The 17,002-nt window shown below is 53.7% G+C and overlaps 1 protein-coding gene across 1 annotated transcript in view; it reads right to left on the bottom strand.

Annotated features, from left to right (window-relative positions):
- PLCG2 (phospholipase C gamma 2) overlaps positions 1-16,362 on the bottom strand; it is a 187,636-nt gene extending 171,274 nt beyond the window's left edge. Inside the window, exons 1-9 of the mRNA XM_045046652.1 lie at positions 16,223-16,362; positions 15,289-15,511; positions 13,564-13,632; positions 11,361-12,227; positions 10,513-10,676; positions 9,491-9,706; positions 6,746-7,794; positions 5,570-5,656; positions 3,573-3,619 (exon numbers count right to left, since the gene is read on the bottom strand). Of these exons, the coding sequence (XP_044902587.1) occupies positions 3,573-3,619; positions 5,570-5,594 (72 nt within the window). The 5' untranslated portion in view covers positions 5,595-5,656; positions 6,746-7,794; positions 9,491-9,706; ... (3 more) ...; positions 15,289-15,511; positions 16,223-16,362. The remainder of the gene's footprint in view (positions 1-3,572; positions 3,620-5,569; positions 5,657-6,745; positions 7,795-9,490; positions 9,707-10,512; positions 10,677-11,360; positions 12,228-13,563; positions 13,633-15,288; positions 15,512-16,222) is intronic.
- Positions 16,363-17,002: the final 640 nt, after the last annotated feature.

Below are 17,002 nucleotides of genomic sequence, written 5' to 3'. Positions count from 1 at the left end.
GGTAATCTCATCTCCACAGCCACCCCTCACTGACCGGAACCCTCCGGCTGACTCCCCTAGAGTTGAAAGTGCCAAACCACCGTTCCTTTCATCTCAGTCCAGAGTGCCTCGTCCCCGTCCCTGTAATCATGCCTGTGGGCGGTCCTCAGTGACCCTCCCAGCTCTCCTCACCCTTCCCAAAACACGGGGCCCAGACCGGACCCAGTCATCGAGAATGGCATGACCAAGGTCAAAGGAAAGAAGAAAGGGGTCCTCTTCGCCTGTGCCCATGCTGACCTGTTGGTCAGTGTCCTTGGTTTCCCCTCTGGTCCTGGCTCAGGCTCTCGCAGGGTTAGCCTGAGGCATTGCTTTCTGGCTTTTGTTTTCAAGAGCATAAGCCACAGACGGACAGGGAACGAGAAACTCCCTCAATGAAGAGAGATTCCCAGGGTCCTGCAAAAGGGGGAAAGAAGTTGGAGTCCTGGGGAAGAAGCAGGGCCGGCTCCAAAGGCATGTTCCATGGAGGGGCCAGGCTGGCGTGGGACCACAGAAGCGGTGAGGCTGCAGGATCGGATCTCTGGAGGAGTCCAGATGCACCACGAGGCGGAGCTAACATCACTAGGGCTCCCTGTGCGCCAGGCACCATCCAAAGTATGCGCTCTGAACACCACCACAGCCCCAGGAGGCGCTGCTCTCATTCCTCATCACAGCTGAGACAATGAAGTGAGTCGCCCAAGGTCACAGCACTGGGAAGTGGCAGGACCAGGATTTGAACCTATGATGTCTTGCTCCTCGTTTCCTATCTCCCTGTACACAGTATGGCCAGAGGGGCTCCCCAGTGCCTTTGGGCATTGGGCATTTCCTCAAAAAAAAAAAAAATCAAACATAATTACCATATGATCTAGAAATTCCACTTCTAGGTATGCGCCCCCAAGAACCGAAAGCAGGGACTCAAACAGGTATTTGCACACCCCCGTGCGGAGCAACATTATTCACAGCAGCCAGGACGCGGAAGCAACCCAAGTGTCCACCGATGGATACGTGCACAAGCAAAATGGGGTCTAGACATAGGTTGGAATATTATTCAAACATAAGTAAAAAGGATGGAGATTCTGCCCCGTGCCCCCACACAGGTGAACCTTGAGGACGCCGTGCTAATCGAAAACAAACCAGTCACGCAGAGACAATTACTGCATGATTCCACTTATAAGAGGCAGGGAGGGCAGTCTGATTCTAGAGACAGAAAGTGGAACAAGGGTTGCAGCAGGTGGGGGCAGGCATGGGGAGCCATGGTTTACCGGGGACACGGTTTCAGTTTGGGAAGACGAGAAAGTTCTGGAGATGGGTGGTGGCGACGTTTCTAGAGCAGTGTGAATATACTTCATGCCATGGAACCGTACCCTTACAAATCGTTACAGGTGGCTCAATTCATGTTCTGTGTATTTCACCACAATAAAAAGAAACGACCCAAGGCTTTGGCACGACACTCGGCCGGGCACATCCCAACGATGACTGACGTCGATGTTTTACCAACCTGGCTAGATGGGGTGGGGAGGCTACAGGCTACAGAGGAAAGGTGATGGTCCTGTCCACCTGAACTTGAGGGCTGTACCTGCTACAAGTGGGAAGCTGGGGGCTACTGGGGCAGAAAGGAGTGGAGACAGGGTGGAGGCAGGAAACAGGGTTGGGGAGCTGTGACCTGTGACCGGCCTTCCTCTGCAGGGGCTGGGGGGAGGGGGAGTGCATCCTAGATGGCTCAGGGCAGCTGCAGTTTCTGCCCAGTAACACGCAAGACACTAAATCCTGGCCGTGTACCAGGCTCTCTGCTTAGCACGATACATGTAGCACTGCATTTGTTTCTTCAACCTTTTGAAGTGTTATTTATGTCCAGTGCATGGATGAGGAAACTGAGGCCCAAGAAAAAAAGCAACCTGGTAAGCACAGCAGCCGACAAAGCGGCAGAGCCAGGCCTGGAACCCACATTTCTCAATGCCCATCTTCTTCCCAGGCCACAGCTCCCCTGCTCACATGGGGCACTCATGGTTGAGGTGCTAGGCTGGGCCTTCTACCCAGAACTGGGGTCCTCACCTCCCTGAGCATCCTGAGGGGCGTGGCTGTCCAGGCAGGGTTCCTGAACCTGGGCCACGTCCTCCATGGAAATTGCTGGAAGCAGATTCAGCCCAGGTGGAGCCTGAATGGAGGGTGTGCAGCCGTCTGGCTGAGGGAGAGCTCAGGGAGCCCCCCCACCCTCTGCTCTCTGGGTGGGACTCAGGGGAGGGTCTTGGCGGCAGTGGGGAGGGGATGGAAGCCCAGGGGGAGAAGTGCCTCAGACCAGCCAAGCAAGCCCTTCCAGGAGAGACTGAGAGGCCTCCTCGGCCACTGGGCCACTGCTGGGATGCCTGCCATTAGTGCAGCCACAGCCTGCCTCCGCCCCAGGGAAAAGAGGAAGTGGTCAGAAGCAGCAAGAGAGAACCTTAAAAGAGGACGTGTCCCAACTCACACCACCCCCTCCCCTCAGGAAAAGGGGCCGAGCTTGCCCTGGGCTTCTGGGAACCTCCCACCCCGGGAAGTTAAGACCGCAACCTGCTTTAACCCCCCCAGTGATGTCCTGAAAACACTCTAGAATTCAGAGGGCCTCCGGGCCTCCAGCCTTGGGGGCCCCCGAGGTCCAGGGGACAGTGGGAACCCCCAACCTAGCGGCCAGCACTCAGCAGGCTCGTGGTCCTTGAAAATGGAGGAGCGGGGGATCATGGTGAAGAACGTGCCTCTGGAGTTGGGAGTTCAAATCCCTACTCTGCTGCTTTTTAGCTCTGTGGTCAGGGACAGGTTGCTACCCCTCTCTGGGCCCTGGTTTCCTCATCTGCAGCATGGGGATAACACAGTCCTTACCTCTAAAGGTTGTGGTATGAACTCAAAAGGCGTGAGCTGTGGAATGCCAAAATGCAGTGCCCCGGGTGCAGGAAAGATTGAGAAGCTGCAGCTTCTGTGAGGTCAAGGCAATCTCTGAGGCCCCGGGGCCCTCGGGGGACCTCCTTCTCTAGGAGCCCAGACCTGCGGCCGGTAGCAGGTGGAGGCTGGGCACCAGGGCAGGTGCAGAGAAAACCCTTAGCCACGCAGCTCCACACACGGAGAGAGAATCAGAAAGAACTCAAGGACAAGAACGGTTGAGTCCCATCTGATCAGACGTCTGCCCTCCATGGCATCGTCTAATCCTTCAACACGCAACACAGCACGAGGGGTCTGGGGCACTGCCTGGGGAGCCGAGCCCTGACTCTGCTGCCTTGGCCCCCGTGGCGGCCTCGGTCTGCCAACACCATCTTGAGTCTAGCTCTGAAGGAACATCCGTCACCCACCAGTGACGACTAGCCCACCAGTGTAAGGGCTGTTACAGATTTTCTGTTCTGTCATCAAGAAGCAGTCAACAGGGCTGGGACCCGAGTGGGACGTCTGGAGTGAGGGCCTCCTTAAACCTTGTGCCTCCGGAACCTTTCCTTTTAGGGTGTCCCCTGGGCACCTCACCCTCTCCAGACCTTGGCGGTCCATCTCTGCTCCCCACTCCCCCCCACCTTTTCAAACCTTATAAGTAACTCCACCTTCCGTCCACGTCCACCAAGAGCCAAAGAGTACGCTTTGCAAGATCCTAGAATCGAAAGAAAGGAAGACATTGCAACCATGCTTTGGGCAGGAAACGCCTTCACTTCTCAGAGCCCTTTATCCCACAGGACACTTCATTACACGAAGACTGAGAATGAATGTCCTCTGCCTCAAGTTCAGCAACCTCATTTCCAAAATACCCACCTACAGGAAGCACTGGCAATGTAAATAGAAACTCTTAGGAGACGTGGTGCCCGAAGTTTTACACCCAGTTGGCATGACAGAAGACCAAGGGACAGTAATATTTTAGCAATTCCCACAAGAGGAAACACAAGTGGCCAACTTAAAAAAAAAAAAAAAGTCAACCTCATTATCCCTCAAACAATGAAAATTACATGCTCTTTTTACATTCAAATCAAATAATTTACACTTTTTATAAATGTTTTTCTACATTTGTTCAAACATGTAGATCTCTATGTGTATATATGCTTATAACTTGGTTTTTTTTTTTCCTTGAAATGGGACCTTTCTTTAACAATATACCGTGGACATCTTTTCAGGTCAGTAAATCCAGCAACCCGCACTGTCTTTGTTTTTATTCAATGTGGATGGTGCCCACTTGAATTAAGCAATGGCTCTGCTGGTGGGTTGTTCACAGTTCTGTGTCTTTGTTTTTCTTATAAGCAATGCATTCTTCCATACGTATCTTTGAACACTTGGGTGGGTATATTCACAGAAAAAAATTAGTTTCCATTGTAAACACTGGATCACATATCAAAGCATATATATATGTTTTAAGTTTCGACAGAAATGCCAAATTGCCATTAAGTACTTTACTGTTTGACTTGGTAACAATATCCATCTACTATTTTCATTATTTTTTTTATTAAAAAGACCACTTTGTTTAAGATCACAGAGATGCGGGGGGGGGGGGTGGGGGAGGGGGGCCCTGGGTGGCTCAGTTCAATTAAGCATCTGACTCCATTTTGGCTCAGGTCACGACCTCACAGTTCATGGGATCGAAGCCCGCACTGCGTCGGGCGCTAAGCTGACAGTGCAGAGCCTGCTTGGCATTCTCTCTCCCCCTCTCTCTGCCCCTCCCCTGCTTGGGCAGGCTCGCTCTCACTCTCTCTTAAAGTAAATAAACTTAAAAAAAAAAAAAAAAAGATACACAGATGGTAAAAAGCAGCCCAGATGGGCTCAGGGAAGAGGCTTTTTGGCTGAGTTAGCTCTTGGTCCCCAAAATAAAGTCTCAAACCAGTTGCCCGTGAACATGTAAATCAAGCCTATGCTTTGGGTGCCCAGGGTTGACTTCTGCTTCCTGCCTGGACAGCCCCGTGTAAAAGCAACAGTGGGAAGGCAACTGGGCTGAGCTTCAGGGAGCACCCAGAGCCTGGAAGTCAACCCCACCCCTGGGCTCTCTCTTGCTACATCCAACCCTTAGAGCTTGGAGCGGTCACCTGCAGGAGGGAAGGACTCAGTTTCCATCTCAGCTCTAATAGTGTCTCACTGCATGACTTCAGACAAGTTGCTAAGACTCTCTGGTCCTCAGTTTTCCTAATCGATAAAATGGGTCAAATAAAACCTGTCTGACTCACTGGGTTGTGATGAGAATCAGATGTGGGAAAGGATGTGAAAGTAACTGGTTTTCCTTCCTTCTGTTTTGGGTTTCCCAACAGGTCTACAGCTGTGGAGCAGGGGAGCCTAGTCTGGGGTTTCCTGACCACAAGTGCTTTCCCAGTAACAGCCTTCTTCGAAGTTATTATTACTTTTTTATCTGAATGGACATGATACAAAATTCAAAAGGTCTAAAAGGGCACTTGCGAGAGGCAAGTCTTCCCACTTCTGACCCCACTCGCCCCACCCCCGCCCCCACCCCCAGATACCCTTCCGAGAGGCAACCTTTGTCATCTCCTTTTTGTGTCCTCAATCCCCGGGTGTTTTGTGCATTTCCACCTCTGCACCTTGCTTAAAAAAAAAAAAAAAAAAATCTTACCCATTTCTTGAAGCTTTTCCCCCATCAGTGCATATGGAGCTTTCTCGTTCTTTTTGCTGCCTACTGTTTACTTTGAAAGTTTCAACACTATAAAAAAAGTTGCAAGAAGAGGAACATGAAAAACCATATATTTAAAGTTGGATTCAACAACTGTTAATACACACCACATTTGCTTTACCTGTTTCTCTTTTTTCTAAACTATCCAAGAGCCAAGGGTTAATATTTCAATGCTACATACTTCAGCAGATAGCTACTAAGGACATGATCCTACACAACCACAATACAACGATCACGTTCAGGAAAGTCAACATTGATACATTGCTATTATCAAACATATGGTCCACAATCAAATTTCCCAAGGTGTCTGATTAAAATGTCCTTTTTAAGAATCCAGGTTCCAATGAAGGATTGCCCAGTGCACTTAATTGCCAGGTCTGTTTAACCTCTTTCAATCTCCCAGTCTATTTGGTCTTTCACGACATCAACATTTTTGAGGGTCTAGGCCAGTTTTGCAAAATATCCCACAATTTGGATTTCTCTGAGACTTTCTTCACAATATACTTAGGATAAACATTTTTGTGCAGGAATGTTACATAGGTGATATCACACCTCATTGATGTTAACGGCAACATAGCATCCCCGTGCATGGATGTACCATCATTTTTGTAACTTGTCCTCTGCCCATAGAGGCCTGGACGATTTCCAGGCATGTTTCATAAACAACGCTACAATGAATATTCTTAAACTTCTGTCATTTTGAAACAGTCTAGTGTGTCTATAGGATAAATTCCTACAACTGGAAACTTTGCACCCGCATAAATTGCCCTTTATAAAGGATGAACCGTTCCATTAATATTTCCACTGATAACATGCGAGGACACTCTGCCAGAAGTTTGTCTCATTTTTTAAAGTTTATTTATTTTGAGTGAGCGAGAAAGTACGAGTGGGGGAGGGGCAGAAAGACAGAGAGAGAGAGAGAGAGAGAGAGAGAGAGAGAGAGAGAGAGAGAAGGGGGTGGGGAGGGAGGGAGGGAGAGAAAATCCCAGCAGGCTCCCCACTGCCAGCACGGAGCCCAATGCGGGGCTGGAACTCACCAACCATGAGACCATGACCTGAGCCAAGTCAGACGCTTAACCATCTGGGCCACCCAGGCACCCGTCTCATTTTTTAACTTACATCTTACTGTGTGTTGGCCAGTAAGGTCACACGTCCTTGCTGAGTCTCTGGGTGACAGATTTCCTTATATTTCCCCCTATGAGTTTTGGCTGGAATTTGCAGGAACTCCTACTTTGCAAAGAAAACGTCCCAAGTGCTCCGCTGAAGCACAATTTTTGCTCCTGGTTACAAAACACATCCATTTGCTCTGCACGCTCAGCTTCAAAGGGAAGAGGGGTTTGTCAAGCAAGGAAGGTGTGTTAAGCACCTTGCTAGTTACTTGATTGAGTTATCAAGGCTGCCAAGTGAGAATGATTAATCTGCCCGTGTTACAGATACGGAAACAAAGGTTCCGGGAGGTTACGCAGCTGATTTACTCGTTCGAGGGCGGAATAACTCAGGCCTGCTTGCCACCACTGAAGCGTGGATAGGTCCTATTCTCCGCTTCCGTGGGTGTTGGTGGTTGGGAGAGACAAAACCAAATTCTACGTATTCACTCTAAGTCCCCAAACTGTTAACCCCCGCCACGGCGTGGGGTTTAGGTGAACCACTCCAGCTCACGCCGCCGGCTGTCAGACCGCTAGAAGAATACCTTCCCCCAAACGCACGGCTCTCACGGACTCTTCCGGCCTCTGTGGACTACACTTCCCAGAATGCAGCACGCACGCACCCGCGCTTCCGCTTCCGGCCCAGGCGTCTCTTGGCAGTTGGGGTTTTTCTGCGGGGAGCCAGACCGCGAGCAGCTCGGGGCCGTCACCCCCCTCCACGTGGCCTCATGGCATCTGGGGGAGTAAGGGCCACACTTATCCGCCAGGAGACACTGGGCAGGCCTGAAAGCGCTTTCTACCTTCTTTTGGCCAGCAGGCTGGCTCCGTTGGTGGCCGCACGGTCCTGGGGAGTCATCGGTGGAGACTTTCTCTGACTCACTTAGGGTTACTAGGGGTTCATTTAGGGTCCTGGCATTCTCTTTACTGTTGAGTTTTCGAGCGGCCATGAGGTCCTGTCCTTTATCTTGTGACATCATGTTGCGCCAGAATCGCCCCCATGTTTTTCTTCCTTGAGACGCCTCCCTTCCAAGCAGTAAAGAAAGGAAAAAACAAAAAACAAAGGAGTTAGCACCTTTTAACATGCTATCTTGCTCCTGCCCACTCTTGCCCCCAACAGCGAGTTAGGCTCACGGCAGCCAGGGCAATCTTTGAAAGTTAAATCACTCAGTCGCTGTATTGCATTCCATGGCTCCCCATTGCTCCCAGGATCCCATCCGGACTCCATGCCATGTAAGAGCTGACCTGTCCGGTTTCATGTTATTCTACTTGCCACCCCATTAATCCCCTCCAGCTCCACTGGTCCTGGCTCCTGCAATGTGCCTCACTCCCTCCAGCCTCCTAGCCTCTGGCCACGCCATGCAGGTGCCTCTGCCTGGACTGGGCTACTTTCTCCTCTTTCCTCAGCTTGCAGCAGTTCGTTCTGTCATTCAGAGTCCTACCAAGGGATAGAAAGCACTCTGGTTCTTTCAACAGAGAGAATGTAAAGAACGGTCAACTAAAAAGGTATTGTGGGTTAATAATGACACAGAGCAGCTACCACGCCCAGGGCTAGAGGAACAAAGGGAGCAGCCTGGTTATGAAAATTTAGAAGGTCAGGGGAGACCAGTGCTAGGCTCCAGGCCTCTGAGGAGCTGGCCAGCCTAACCATCACCTCCTGGGAGCGGGGTTCCTGATTCTGGTAACGCCCCTGCAGACCACGCCACCCTTCCCTTCAGGACACTGTCCACAGGCAGTAATGCGGGGTTTATGTGTACTGGTGTCTATCTGCCCTCGGTCTCTTCCCCGGACCCCCAACAGCAGCGATTAGGCCACGTTGTACATCACTGTGCTCTAAGTGCCCCTCGGACACCTTGTTGATAGAATCATTTCTCAGGGACGGCGCCTTGGGAGTTCCTGCTCTGGCTGGGGTGGGACTCCATCACTCATCTAAATTCTACTTGACCCTGAACCTGCTCTTTGCCCAGGACTTTGCTGGGACTAGAGTGACCAAGAGGGGCCCAGATAGACTCCCGGGCACAGGACTGAAGGTGGCGCTCCCTCTTGAGGCTGTGCAGGTGCGGGGTGAACCCCGAGAAGAAGCTCCCTCCAAGCTCCTCACTGTTTCACGTCACACACTGGGCCCTGCCTTGAACATTGCCAGGCACTTAGTAGGGCTTGAGGGAATGAACGGGACCTAGGCCACTTGGAGTAATTGATTCTCTAGGTCATCTTCTGGCTGAGAAGGGCGATGCTGACTTAAACTGCTCCCCCTCCCCATGGTAAATTTTATGTTTTTACAATCAAAATGTTCAATGGAACAGAAAATCCCCCCTCCAGGTAATAAGCCATGTGGTGCATTGGGAAGCGTGCCTGCTTTGGAGTCAGACTACCTGGGTTCACACTGAAGTGATTCCACTTCTAGGCTGTGTGGCCTTGGGGAATTCTTATTACAAACCCCAGCGCTATATGTGGCACATCAAGGTACTTTATACGAGTTTGTTTCCTGTTGCTCTGAGCTCCAACCACAGCTCAAACGGAGAATCTTCCTCTGACTCCCTGAGAGTGGGCTATTGGGCTTGTGTGGGGCTGGATCAAAACCAAGGCTGAGAGGCTTGGTCCATGGGAGAAGGGGGCTGCCTTGGGGGAACCTCTCTTGCTCTATGAAGCAAAAAGGGTATATGGGTCAGAACTCCCCTTCAAACTTGCCTAAGTGAAATGGGGAATTTATTGTCTCACATACTGGGAGCTAGCTTCAGGTCAGGCTGGATCCAGGAACTCAATAGACCTTCTTCAGGGTTGTCTCACTCATCAACCCAGTGACTGGGCAACAGGGTGCAGTGGCTGCTCCTTGCTTGACTCCAGTGTCTCGCAGGGCAGGGCAGGGCAGGGTTAGTGACTATGATTGACAGCCCGCTGAACCAGCTTCCGAAGGAGAAGGTTTGATGTCACCAGAAGTCTAGAGGGAAGTAAGATAAATGGTAAACCCTACTACCTGCCACTTACTGTTCTAAGCATTCCTCCTTGTTAATTCATCAAATCCTAATAACCCTACAAAGTAGGTATCATTTTCATCATTCCCAGTTTACAGATGAAGAAACTGAGGCACAGATTGCCTCAGGTCAGAGCTAGTGAGGGGCAGCGCCACTATTCAGCCCCAGACAGTCTGGCTCCAAGCCCAAGCATTGTTCCATTTCTCCAGTCGCTTCTCCCTATCAGTCAGTATCAAGAGATGGACATGACAGGGACAGCCCCAGAAGGGGTCCCAGCACTCCCTTGGAGTAGTATGGAGAGCAGCTGGGGACCACAGCCTCGGGTGGTCCGGGCTCAGGGTGAAGTCTGGCTTCAGTACCTCTGCATCTGGAAAATTCTGGGAACTCTCAGAGGACTCACCACAAGTTGAGAACATACCCAGGCTCCACTCCAGGGGCACAAGTCCTGGCTTGAGGAGCCTGATCCCACCTTGGGGCCACAAGCTGGCTGTGTGGCTTGGGGACAGTCACTGGCCCTCTCTGGGCCTGTTTCTTCCTCTTGCAAATGAGCAAGTTGGGCCTGACTCCCCACCACTGGGGGTTCTCTCTGGGGAGAAGCTGGGGGTGAACCGCTCCGACTTGTGGTCGGCCACAAACTGCCCTGTCCCCAGGTGCTGGGGAAACGAGGTGTCCCCTGTCCCTGCACATCAGTGGCTCTGAGCCCCCAGAGGGACTTGGCCTGACTGTGAGCCCAGCTTCCTCTCCCACGGCCACCCTTCTCCCCAAGCCTCACCTCACTCGTCATTGCCGGGCCTGCCCCCAGACAGCACCCCTCCCCGGCCAGGCTGGGCCAGTGCGTTCCTGCTGCCTCTTCTCCATCTGGTATGTTAGCCTCCTACCCAAGTATCAGGCACTCACAGGGCAGCGGCTCTCAACTGAGGTGGTTTCGCAGGGTTTCTGGATTTAGCAAGTAAAAATGCAATCTTTAGGGCAGAATTCTACCAAAAAGTTGTGAGTCGCTTCTCTGAAATTCAAATCTAAGTGGGAAACCTGCATTTTGTCTGGCAACCCTCCCCCCAGGGGACATTTCTTCATGTCTGGAAACAGTGTTGATCGGCAAAACTGGGGGGTTTCATTGGCATCTAGTGGGTTGAGGCCAGGGATGTTGTTTAATACCCTACGATACACAGGATGGCCCCACCATGAGGAATAATCCTACCCAATTGTCAACGGAGCCAAGGCTAAGAAATTCTAGGTTCTCCCCAAAGCTAACACACATACTTAACTGTGATCTCAGGGACTTGACGGGGCGGGCGGGGGGGGGAGGAGAGCAGTGGGGGGGGGGCAGGGGCGGGGGGAGGAGAGCAGTGGTCACGTCCCTGAAACAAGTAAATGGCTTGTTCAAGGTCATATAACTGGCAAGGACCAAAGCGGAGTCCTCCGCCTGTCTGTGCCTTTCTCCTAATAGGCTCATCTGAAACCAGGAAGTACAGTGGGGGAGGATAGGCAGGGAGAGCCCCGCAGGGTCCCCAGACCCCCCAAGGAAGGCTCTGGGGACTGGTTCTTTTGGGCTCCTTTACAGGGTGGGCAAGCCAGTGCTGCAGACGATCCCAGGTGCTGCCACCAGGGGGCAGCAGAGACCTGGAAATGAGTCTTCACACCCTGGCCTTCTGGAAGTAACTGCAGATTCTTGCAGACTCCGGGGTCCCCTTCCAGAGAATCCAGTTCAGCTGGTCTGCAGGTCTGTGATGCTCACCAGGCATTGGCTTGTTTTTTTAACAGCTACCAGGTGATTTGGATGCTCAGCCAGGCTTAAGAACCACTGGTCTAAGACCTCGGTTTTCATCCCTGATGGGTCATGAGTATCACTCCGGAGCCTTAAAAATACCAGCGTGAAAACCAGCCCAATGTCCACCGCCGAACGACGGATAAACACAGTGTGGTCCGTACAATGAAATGCTATTTGGCCATGAGGGGAATGACACCCCGAGACGCGTACCGCGTGCATGAGCTCTGGAGGTCACTGTGCTGGGTCAAGCCAGACACAAGGGAGCCCTCTGAGGTCTAGAGTAGTTGAATTCATAAAGACAGAAAGCGGGGGTCACTATGGGCTGGAGGCGGGAGGGGTGGGGAGTCAGCGTTTAAGGGGTACAGTTTCAGTTCGGGAAGGTGAACATTTGTGGAGGTGACGGTTGCACCACAACGTGAATGTACTTCTGGCCACCGAAGTGCACACTCAAAAACGGCTAAAACGGTCCGTTTTACGTTATGCACATTTTACCACAATAAAAAAATAATGTAGCGGAAACATAAACGTCACGCTTAAAGTTTAAGAGCATTCCACACAACGGGAGCGCCTGGGCGGTTCAGCCAGTGAAGCATCCAACTTCCGCTCGGGTCACGATCTCGCGGTTCATGAGTTGGAATCCCGCATCGGGCTCTGTGCTGGCAGCACAGATCCTCTGTCCCCTTCTCTCCCTGCCCCTTCCCTGCTGGCACATTCTCTCTCTGAAATAAACAAACATTTAAATAAAAATTATTCCACACGACAAAACCACACATGTCCAAGTCCCGGCTCAGACCAGCTCAGTAAGAGGGGCCGGGGTTTGGACAGCTACAAGTGTCCCAGGGGGATTTCACCAACAGCTGTGGTCGGAGAGTATTCTAAGATTCCAGCATCAGGGAAGAAGAGTGGGTGCACCATCCATTTTCCTGTTGTCATGGTTTTAAACTCCGTCCACAAATTCTTTGATGCTCTTCCTTCAAGACGTGGACCCTAATCTCCCTCCCCTGAGCGTGGGCTGGTCTTAGTGCCTTGCTGCTAACGAACGAGCCCAAAGCAGAAGTGACGGTGGGGGATATCAGAGACCCGGTGGTCACAGCCACCCCAGTTTCTACTTTGGTCTTTCTCTCCGATGACTCACCCTAGGGGGAGCTGCATAAAACAACACTCAAGGAGCCTTCTGGACAACTGTGTGAGGAGAAACTGAGGCCTCCCGCCAGAAGCGGTGTGGGGCACTGTCACACAAGGGGGTCCTCCAGCCCCGCAGAGCTTTCAAACAAGGCCACGGCCTCGGCTGACATCTCGATGGCCGCCATATGGGACCGAGCCGTGAGCCGGAGCAACCCAGCTGAGTCACTCCGGAGCTCCTGAGCCGCAGAAACAAACACACTCGTTTCCAGTCGCTGCATTTGGGGTGATTTGTTACGCAGCGGTAGGTAATTAATGCATCCATTCAGGAGTCACAGAAGAATCATCTGCTCAGCCCTTTCCACAGCCACCTCCCCACCCACCCATCACAGGACACAGGGCCCAGCACAAAGGAGATCCCTGTCAGATGAATGATCAAACGTTTTCTCAGCATCAAGCCCATGGCACTCGCTGAGACAGGCCAGGGGACTTGGCGAGTTGGCCAGGAGGGTGGCCACCTCCCTCAAAGTAGCTTCCCCACCCGAGTCCATCCGGCCTCATTTTTTTCCTCCTCATTTCCTCCCACAAACCCTTCAGGCCTGCCTGATAGAAAAACCTGGTTCCGTCTCTCCAGGTCTCTCCAGCTCCACCGACCCTCCCCCCCCATTCCCCCCTCCGCCCCCCCCCCCCCCAGGGCAAATGCTAAAGCTGCTCGCTGTGACTCAGAGGGCAGTCAGCTTGGGGCTCGGAAGTCTGGGAACAGCAGCGCCTCCTGCCCCTGGGGCTGGTTGTGACAGGAAGATTTGGGCTTTTCTGGAGGCCAAGTGGGGCAGCCACAGAAAGGCCACTTTCCTTCTGTATGGCAGAGGCCTCACTGTCTCCTCCCTGAGACCATCATCAGACAGCCTTGGGCCCTCCCCACCCCACACATACCTTTTTCCAGATGAATCTCTTCTTATCCCTCAGGGTTTACCTGACATGCTAGCGCCTCTGTTTTCTCATCTACAAAATGGGGATAACGAGGGAATTTTGAGACCGGATGTCATGGTGCACAGGAGGACCCTCAGCAAAGGGCCAGGGGCAGCAGGTACTGATGCATGTCTGCTGAGCTGCCATGACAAGAGGGAAGAGTGACAGGAAAACCCACGTCCTCCAAGCAGCCGGCAGGGCCCGCAGGTGACTCTCAGCCCTCTCCACTCCTCCCTGCTTTGCTCACTCCGCTCTGGCTGCACCATCGTCCCCCGTTCCTCTCACACTCCATGCCTGCTCCCACCTCAGGGCCTTTGCACTGGCTTTTCTTGCTGCCTGGAATGCTCTTCCCCCCAAATATCCCTTGGCTCCTCCCTTCCCTCCTTCAGGGCTGTGCCCAGATGTCCCCTTCCTTCTCAGTGAGGCCTTCCCTAGCCACCTTCCCTCCACTCTCTCCATCCCCCTTTTTGGATTCAACTTTTTCCCCATCACATCTCTCCTTTTAATTTTTTTTTTTCAACGTTTATTTATTTTTGGGACAGAGAGAGACAGAGCATGAATGGGGGAGGGGCAGAGAGAGAGGGAGACACAGAATCGGAAACAGGCTCCAGGCTCTGAGCCATCAGCCCAGAGCCCGACGCGGGGCTCGAACTCACGGACCGCGAGATCGTGACCTGGCTGAAGTCGGACGCTTAACCGACTGCGCCACCCAGGCGCCCCATCACATCTCTCCTTTTAAGACACTACATCTTGGGGCATCTGGGTGGCTCATTCGGTTGAGCGCCCGACTTCAGCTCAGGTCATGATCTCGAGAACACTCCATGAGTTGGAGCCCCGTGTCGGGGTCTGTGTTGACAGCTCAGAGCCTGGAGCCTGCTGCAGATTCTGTGTCGCCCTCCCTCTCTGCCCCTCCCCTGCTCATGATCTGTGTCTTTCTGTCTCAAAAATAAATAAAAACATTAAAAAAAAAAGACACTACATCTTTTTCTTATTTTGTTGCTTGACTCCTCTCAGACATAGGCTCCACAGAAGAGGCTTTGGTCTTTATTCACTGCTAGATCCCCACACTTAGCTGAGTGACCAGCATGCAGTAGGTCTTTAAGGTGGATGGATGAATGATTAAGAGGGTATTAAGTGGGACTTCTCCAGCAGCCTTGAAATCATCCTCCAGGTCTAAGTCCCCTAGATTCTAGAGAAAGTCAGAAAACTGGAGACCAGGCCTCAGGGCTTATTTACCAAGTGGCTGCGAAGGCCCTGCTTTGCCTTATATCATCCCAGCACCAACAGAAGACTGGGGTGAGAAGAAAAAAAGAGAGACGCTCCCCTCCCCAGTCTCAAGTTCACCCCTGCCCTGCACGGAGTCAGGGAAAAGAGAAGTGGTAAGAGGGGCCAGGGTGGGGAGAGGTGACCAGGGCGTGTCAGGAAGGTGTGAGGTTCTGGAAGTCACATGGACACCAGGGAGGAAGGACCGCCAAGAGCGATTTCCAGCATCCCAACCAAAAAGGTTGGCTCCAGGGTGAGGAGCCCCCAGCAGGAAGCAGCTGGGGGGCGGGGTGTGTGTGTGTGTGTGTGTGTGTGTGTGTGTGTGTGTGTGTGACCAGCAGCTGGGAGAGGGAGCTGTGGGGGTGGGGGGGAACCCGTCCTGGGGACCCTCACCCCACTCCACACAGTCCTCCCAAGTGCACACACCTGGGCCACAACAGGGAAGCAGCAGCGGGCAAACAAGGACAAGGGCAAGACCCGGGAAGCGCAGGACGGGCGTCCCTTCCTTTCACTCCCGCGGAGGAGGAAGGAGTTCGGAAAAGAGAAGAGGCACGAAGAGCAGGGGGAGGCGAGGCTGAAGTCAGCCAGCCTGGCCAGTCTGTTCCTGAAGGCGTCTTTAAGAACCTGGAGAGATGCGACTGAACGAGGTCTAGAGACAAAGAAGACACCGTTTCCTACGTGAGCTCCAGGGAGGGCGGCGCCAGCAGGCGGGCGGCGGTGTTAGGACGCCCCTTCTCCCTCGCTGGGTCCCCGCCGAGGACGGCAAGCGCTGGGGACCGAGGGGGGGCGCCCTACATGCTCCTCGAAGGAAGGAAGGGGCAGGGCGCCCAACGCAGTGGGGCTGGGAGTGGGAGGCGCGGGCGGAGGGCCGTGCCCCCTTGGGTGTGTTCCCGTGGGGAGGGCCATGCAGGACCCTGGGCTGATTTCTGGCCGAGGCACTCCCGGACTGTCGCTCCCAGTCCGGGCGACGGGGGTGGGGGCAGGCTGGAGGGCAGCGGGGAGCCCCTCGGGGGGTCTCGGTACCCCGCCCTCTCGCTGGGCGGTGCTCTGGGGCGCAGCGGCGGGACCCAGGCCCGCACTTTCTGCTCCCCTCAACCCTGCAGAGCCTTCCCAGCCCCGGGGTCTGCGGCAGCTGCGACGCGCGCCGAGGGAAGCGGGGGTCTCCATGGTAACGTTGACGTCAGGGACCCGGGGCCCGGCACGCCGCCTCCCGCCCCCGCCCGCCGGCCTGGCGCAGCCCCAGCCCCGATCTGCGGCAGCTGGGACGCCAGAGGCGTCGGAGCCGCCCCCCTGCCTCCTGACCTGTCCCGTCCTGGCCACCGGAGGCGGACAGGTGTGAGCCGGGCCCGCCAGGTCTCACCTGCCTGCCAGCTTCCCCGCGACCCTTTGTCCTCCCATGGCCCTCTGCCGGCCAAACCGACCTTCCTTCCTCCTTCGTCAACAGGCAGCCCCTTCCTAGGGAGAATGGCATGTGAATCGGATGCGGGAGGTGATGAGCCCCGACCCCCTCCTCCACCCTCCCAGACTTCCGTCTGCCTCCCTCCGCTCCGCTCCACAACAGAGGGGGGCGGTTTGTAGTTGAACAACTCCCAAATCGTCATATATCCCTCCCCCACCACTCTGCCTCCGCCCCTTGCCTCTCTCTCCTGCTGCTCCTGCCCCCCACTTCGTCTTCCTCCCTTCTGCTGGTCCGCTCCTCCCCGGTGCCAGCCTCTGCCTCAGGGCCTCCGCACCGGCTCTTCCCACCGCTTGGAAGGCGCTTCCCGGCTCCACCTGCCCCAGGAGTTGGTCATTTCCGGCTCTTGCGGGTGGAGACACGTGAGCTCGGTGCCGCCCCCTCTTGGAGGCGCTCATTCTAGCCGCCTGCACCTCCTTGTAGCTCTCTCCGCCGCCGCGATCAAAAATGGTTTGTGGGGTTATCTGGCTAATGGCTGCCTCCTCCCTCAGACTGAATGTGGTGGAGGATGGCGTTTGCTTTATTTACTCCTGAGTCGCCAGCGTGCCTGGCGCACAGTTGGTGCTCAGTACATTAAAAAAAAAAAAAAAAGAAAAAAGAAAAAAAAAAAGCCTTGTTGAGATACAATTCGCCAGCCCCACAATCCACCCAAGTGCACAGTTCCACGGTTTTTAGCATAGAGTT

This window comes from Felis catus, chromosome E2 (assembly GCF_018350175.1).
Source record: "Felis catus isolate Fca126 chromosome E2, F.catus_Fca126_mat1.0, whole genome shotgun sequence".
Lineage (NCBI taxonomy): Eukaryota > Metazoa > Chordata > Mammalia > Carnivora > Felidae > Felis > Felis catus.
Note: the sequence above shows the minus strand (reverse complement) of the source record. Positions and strands in the feature narration are given on the sequence as shown.